At 32.5% G+C, this 6,675-nt stretch overlaps 1 protein-coding gene across 3 annotated transcripts; it reads right to left on the reverse strand.

Annotated features, from left to right (window-relative positions):
- LOC107634504 (pyruvate, phosphate dikinase, chloroplastic-like) lies at positions 1,492-2,966 on the reverse strand. Of its 3 annotated transcripts, none has more exons than XR_002363092.1 (4): positions 2,512-2,966; positions 2,158-2,295; positions 1,788-2,072; positions 1,492-1,691 (listed from the first exon to the last, which is right to left on the reverse strand). XR_002363092.1 is itself a non-coding variant. In XM_016337972.2 (4 exons), the coding sequence occupies exons 2-4, from the start codon at positions 2,590-2,592 to the stop codon at positions 1,998-2,000; spliced, it is 294 nt and encodes a 97-aa protein (XP_016193458.1). In that variant the 5' UTR covers positions 2,593-2,629; positions 2,726-2,966; the 3' UTR covers positions 1,492-1,997. The 3 variants fall into 3 exon arrangements, 2 of the variants coding, with proteins under 2 accessions (XP_016193458.1, XP_020979668.1); XM_016337972.2 differs by having other exon boundaries at positions 1,492-2,072; positions 2,512-2,629; positions 2,726-2,966; XM_021124009.1 differs by having other exon boundaries at positions 1,492-1,849; positions 1,998-2,072.

Consider the following 6,675-nt stretch of genomic DNA (forward strand, 5'->3'; position numbering starts at 1 on the left):
ATTTCCAGCAATATATAATTGTCCATACTTTGGCCAAGAATAGATGACGCAAACTGGCGTTCAACGCCAGCTCTCTGCCCAATTCTGGCGTCCAGCGCCAGAAAAGGATCCAAAACCAGAGTTGAACGCCCAAACTGGCACAAATGCTGACGTTCAACTCCAAGAAGGACCTCTACACGTGCAACACTCAAGCTCAGCCTAAGCACACACCAAGTAGGCCCCGGAAGTGGATTTATGCATCAATTACTTATTTCTGTAAACCCTAGTGACTAGTTTATTATAAATAGGACCTTTTACTATTGTATTAGACATCTTTGGACGCCTGGTTCTTAGATCAGAGGGGCTGGCCATTCGGCCATGCCTGGACCTTTCACTTATGTATTTTTAACGGTAGAGTTTCTACACTCCATAGATTAAGGTGTGGAGCTCTGCTGTTCCTTAAAGATTAATGCAAAGTACTACTGTTTTCTATTCAATTCATCTTATTTCGCTTCTAAGATATTCATTCGCTCTTCAACCTGAATGTGATGAACGTGACAATCATCATCATTCCCTATGAACACGTGCCTGACAACCACTTCCGTTCTACTTTCGATTGAATGAGTGTCTCTTAGATCTCTTAACCAGAATCTTCGTGGTATAAGCTAGATTGATGGTGGCATTCAAGAGAATCCGGAAAGTCTAAACCTTGTCTGTGGTATTCCGAGTAGGATTCAATGATTTTACATAATCAAAGTGTAATCAAAATTTCTGCGCACCAATAAGTAAACTCTATTGAGGCCATTAGTCTTCATTTGCATATTCTATTGTACCAAGTGAAATAGAACCACCATTTGACACTAATATAGAATACCAAGTCACATCAATCATTCATTCCACATCCATTTTCTCATTCTTTATGCTAAAAAACAACATAATGCTTTTGTAGTACTTTTTTTTATTAAATTAAGAATTTAAATTAATCATTCAAAGGCATAAGACATCTTTATGAGTACCTAACAAATTTATTTTCATATTGGCATTACCTAGCTTTTAGGCAATCTGTATAATAATATATAATTCCAATACTCATCCCCCACTGCACAAACATAAATGTCAAGAACAACAGGATTTAGAACATTGATTGCAAAACATGACAATAGATCAAGTTATGATAAGATAAGAATTCTATGATAAAAAATAAGCACAACTTATTTGCAAAAGTTACTTGATATACTGAAGGAATGATAAAATATTTAAATCTAAGCTTAACAAATCTCCAATATATGTAAAATAAATGAACTCTTGAGTCTTTGACCAGATAAAAAGAAAACAATGTAAGTTTGTTAATAAAGTTGAATTTGAAATTGCATTTTGTAAATAAAGCCAAAATATTATTCAAGAAAACAGAAGCAAGAACATTACTAATTATCTGATTCAACTTAACTAACAATACTTGAATCTAGTAAAATTGGGCCAAATTCTTTGCAAGCTTTCAGTATCAATTTGTAACAAAAACCATAAAGTAATGGAAGCACTTAAGGACTGGAAGCTAAAATGTAACAAAACAGTTAAGGACTGAAAGGAGCTCTAACAACAGAGTAATAAAAGATCTAGAAGCTAGTCATTCAACCCTCTTACACCAGATTAACAAATTTTTTAAACTGCAACTTGAGCTGCTGCAAGCTTTTCAATTGGAACCCTGTAAGAGTCTTCAAATTTCAGTTTAATAGTTGAACATTTAAAACTCTAATTTATTTTTAAACTAAAAATCTAACCTAAAAGAAGAGTATGAGATAGAGCAAGACCAATTTGAGCAAAGAATGCAATAGAAGATGGCTGACACCATGCTCTCCTCATATTCCAACCTGATAACCCAACTGAAGGTGTTAATTGCTGCAGCACCTTGATGAGGTACAATAGTGCATAGAATAGAAGAGCTACATGCTTTTAAGTTTATACAATAATATTTGTTTGGTTAAAAAATCTCAATTAGTCAGTTACTCATAATCCTCCTTTTAAGTTTGGTCTGACAACACGACTTTTTCTGGGCAAAGCTTGATGAGTTGACCCACTCTTTTCTGGTCAAGTACCTAATATTATTGTCAAACAGTTCAAAAATTTTAGCAACCATCTTTCACATATCCTCATTGAGCAAACAAATGTTAGATAACTAACCTCAAATGGATCACTCTGCAGAATGTCACTTGATAGGTAAATGGAAAGAAATTTTTCAACATCATCTCCACTATACCCAAATGTCATTTGGGTAAGGTCATTAGTTCCAAATGAAAAGAACTTAGCTTCATCAGCAATCTACACAAATGGATAACAAAATTAGCAAGTTTAAATAAATAATTAAGAGTAAACTATCCTCTAACTATCTTTCTTTCCCAATTTCTAAAATTGTAATTGTAATATATGATACAATTAAAAAAAACCATAAAATCATCTAATATCACATGGACAAAACATAAACATGATTTTCAATTATAAAACAGCAATAAAACCCTAGCAAATAAAAATAGATACCTTATATGCTCCAGCTGAAGATGATTCGAAGCTGTTGGAGGGGGTGCTGTTGTAATCACTACAAATCAGCCGTACCACCATTAGCTCCTCTGCCAACCCAACCCAGTCCAACCTCAACCTCCAGCCAAAACAGAAGCAGATTAAACATAAATAAATATTTTTCTATTTTCTTAAAATATATATAAATAAATTTCTATTTTTTTAAAGAAATTACCTCTATAACACCACCGACGGCAGGATCTCAGAATTCTCCGTTCTCTACATTAATGTCATCAACTTATTGTCAGATGCTCTTTCTTCACTGATGGCTGCAACACCACTCACCGTTGCCGCTATTCTTTCTACTCGACGCTATATCAACAGCCACCGTCACGTATGACTAATTGTTCTTCATCTCTGCTACTCGCAAGAGGAAACAGACTTGAAGCCTCTGCCGCGTTCTTATCATTTCTTCGTCAAACTTGAGAGTGATAGTTCAAAATGGGAGAGCGTTTGAACTATTTGCCGGTGATAATCTTTGTGCATTTTGAACTATCACTCCATTTGTTTACTCCACATTTGCATCAATCAGATAGAGAGAGCGCGCGAGAAAGAAAGAAGAAAAAGAGAGAACTGCAAAGAATTCAAAATTTGTTCACTCAATTTTTTATTTTAAATACTCAGATTTTGTGTTCAAATTTTTATCCTTTTTGGGGAAGAATCCACCAAAACATCTTCTCACTGCATACCTATTTTGTCCAACTTTTTTTATGCCACTTGTCATGTAAACAGACTCGACACTTGTTGAGCAAATAGACTATACACTTGTCGAGCAATGGACCAAGCACTAGTTGCTTATTATATATTAATAGATTATTGAGAGTATAACTGCCGATGCTTCATCCCAAAATATAAAAGAGAGGTAAAACATTTATTTGATTAATTGCATTTTCTATAAAGCTTATTACTCACTTACTGACTTGAGCGTCGGAGTGCCTTTTATAGGTACCCACCCCTTGTTTCCTCCTTGCCGACGTATAACTCATCCCGACAAAAAGCTTGCAGATACTCATCGGTGGACGAGCTATACACTGCCCAACCTCTACAAGAACAATTGGCGCCCACTGTGGGGCCTCGAAATAAAAACCCTTCTTTCTATAGGCCCCATTTCCAACCCTTCTAGTGGCTTCAAGCTTACCTGCACCTTTGTAAACAAAGGTCGTATAATAAATCATTATGGCCCAAAAAAGACCGATCTATATCTATTATCTCTGTTTTTCGATCTATATCTATTCTCTCTATTTTCTAATCTATATCCGTTATCTCTGTTTTTTATCTATATCCGTTATCTCTGTTTTCTGATCTATATCTATTATTTATGTTTTTCGATCTATATCTATTATCTTTTTTCTCCGATCTATATCTATTATCTCTATTTTTTTATCATATCTGTTGTATCTGTTTTCCGATCTATATCTATTATCTCTGTTTTCCGATCTATATCTGCTATATCTATTTTCTAATCTATATTTGTTATCTCTATTTTTCGATCTATATCTGTTATCTCTATTTTCCAATCTATAACTATTATCTTTGTTTTCTGATCTATATTTATTATCTTTGTTTTTTTTAACTATATCTATTATCTTTGTTTTTCGATTTATATCTATTATCACTACTTTTCGATCTATATCTATTATCTTTGTTTTCTGATCTATATCTTTTATCTATATTTTTCGATCTATATCTATTATCTCTATTTTCTGATCTATATCTATTATCTCTATTTTTTGATCTATATCTGTTATCTCTATTTTTCGATCTATATCTGTTATCTCTATTTTCTAATCTATATCTGTTATTTCTGTTTTTCGATCTATATCTATTATCTCTGTTTTTTATCTATATCTGTTATCTCTATTTTCTGATCTATATCTGTTATCTCTGTTTTTTATCTATATTTGTCATCTTTATTTTTTTATCTATATATATTATCTCTATTTTCTGATCTATATCTATTATCTCTATTTTTTTTATCTATATCTGTCATCTCTATTTTTTTATTTATATCTGTTATCTCTTTTTTCTTATCTATATATATTATCTCTATTTTCTGATCTAAATCTGTTATCTCTATTTTTCGATCTATATCTGTTATCTCTGTTTTTTGATCTATATCTGTTATCTCTATTTTCCTATCTATATCTATTATCTCTGTTTTTCGATCTATATTTGTTATCTCTATTTTTTTATCTATATCTGTTATCTCTATTTTTTGATCTATATCTGTTATCTCTATTTTCCGATCTATATCTGTTATCTCTATTTTTCGATCTATATCTATTATTTCTATTTTTTTATCTATATCTATTATCTCTGTTTTCTGATCTATATCTGTTATCTCTATTTTCTGATCTATATATGTTATCTCTATTTTCTTATCTATATCTATTATCTCTATTTTCTGATCTATATCTATTATCTCTATTTTTCGATCTATATCTGTTATCTTTATTTTCTGATCTATATTTGTTATCTCTATTTTCTGATTTATATCTATTATCTCTGTTTTTCGATCTATATCTGTTATCTCTATTTTCGATCTATATCTATTATCTTTGTTTTCAGATATGTATCAATCATTATCAGATCTTTATCATTCATTATCAGATTTATATCAATCATTGTCAAATCTGTATCAACTATCTTCCGAACTATGACTATCAACAGTCAACAAATTCAATCAAATATCAAACAAGCACAAACACTTATCCATTCGCGTTAACGGTTCATTTCAAAAGCGCATCGTTTACACATGCACAATCAAACTCAATCATCAATCAAATCAACAAACAAAGGTGAATTAACGCGATATTCTTGCCTAACCAATTCACTTCTATCAAATCCGTCTCAGCAATGGGGACCCATACATCAATGGCAATCTAAAACAAGCCATTGTCTAACTCAGTTATCAAACAAAGACAAGATATTCTCGCCCTACTATCACATCCCTAACAAACATAAGGGACCAACATACCAACGGCAATTATTGCCTAAATCAAATATCAATCTATCAATTACTCAGATATTTATCAAGTTGAATTCAAACAGTCTAAACCAAATCAATCTCACCAACACTACCCTCATCAACAAACAGTGAACCCCGAATCCTCACATCCTCACTTACCCAGTTATAGGAGCCATGATCCTCAGCTTTATATTTTTCCTTACTTACGATTCTTTCAGAAAAGCGAAAAGAAGAAGAAACAGTAGCAGTAACACAAACTAACCTCTTTTACTCATGCCTTTAAGACTCCAAAATGCTTCAATAGAAAAGCAATGCCACATTTAATGAAACTATTCAGTTCCATGAAAAACCCTAATCATTGCATCTATTAAATCAACGATTCAAAATTAGATTGGAAAAACCAAAGGCACAATCAATGACAAGACTACTACACTTTCCAATATACGTTAACTTCAAATCACATCTGAAATTCAAATTATTTTATTCCTTATTTTAATAAAGTAAGTTTATCTGGGGGATCCATACCTATAACTCAAACCGCCGAGTTATAACTAAAAAAGCTCAACCTGCTTTATCAAAATATAGCCAGGCTAAGTTTGGGGGCTGTGATATGGCCACTATAAGCCTATAACCTGTCCTTAATACTATAACTCGGCAGTATACGTTATATGGCCGTTATAACTTGTCTTTAATGCTATAACTCGGCAAGCCGTTATAACTCGTCCTTAATATTATAACTCGGCAGCATATGTTATAGATCATTTATCAACAACGGGCACCAAAAGAAATATTGTAACACCTTGATATGCTATTACTCTCCATTAATACGAACTATTGAGAGTATAATTGCCGATACTTCATCCCAAAATATAAAAGGGAGGTAAAACATTTATTTGATTCATTGCATTTTCTACAAAGCTTATTACTCACTTACTGACTTGAGCGTCGAAGTGCCTTTTGCAGGTACTCATTCCCTTGTTCTCCCCTTGCCGACGTCTAACTCATCCCGACAGAAAGCTTACAGATACTCATCGGCGGACGAGCTATACACCGGCCAACCTCTACAAGAACAACTTGTTATATATTTGGGTGAATGTTCTCTACTTTTTCTAATATTATAATAGTTTAATTATTTTATTCTACTCTATTATTTTGTT

The sequence above is a fragment of the Arachis ipaensis genome, chromosome B01, assembly GCF_000816755.2.
Source record: "Arachis ipaensis cultivar K30076 chromosome B01, Araip1.1, whole genome shotgun sequence".
Taxonomy (NCBI): domain Eukaryota; kingdom Viridiplantae; phylum Streptophyta; class Magnoliopsida; order Fabales; family Fabaceae; genus Arachis; species Arachis ipaensis.

What these genes read in the sequence shown, in the direction of transcription:
- LOC107634504 (XM_016337972.2), bottom strand. Translation starts at nt 2,592, where the DNA reads ATGGTGGTACGGCTGATTTGTAGTGATTACAACAGCACCCCCTCCAAC. An exon ending in CTTCAGCTGGAGCATATAAG is followed by an intron (nt 2,296 to 2,511) that starts GTATCTATTTTT and finishes CCATTTGTGTAG; the next exon opens with ATTGCTGATGAAGCTAAGTT. An exon ending in TGCAGAGTGATCCATTTGAG is followed by an intron (nt 2,073 to 2,157) that starts GTTAGTTATCTA and finishes CAATAATATTAG; the next exon opens with GTACTTGACCAGAAAAGAGT.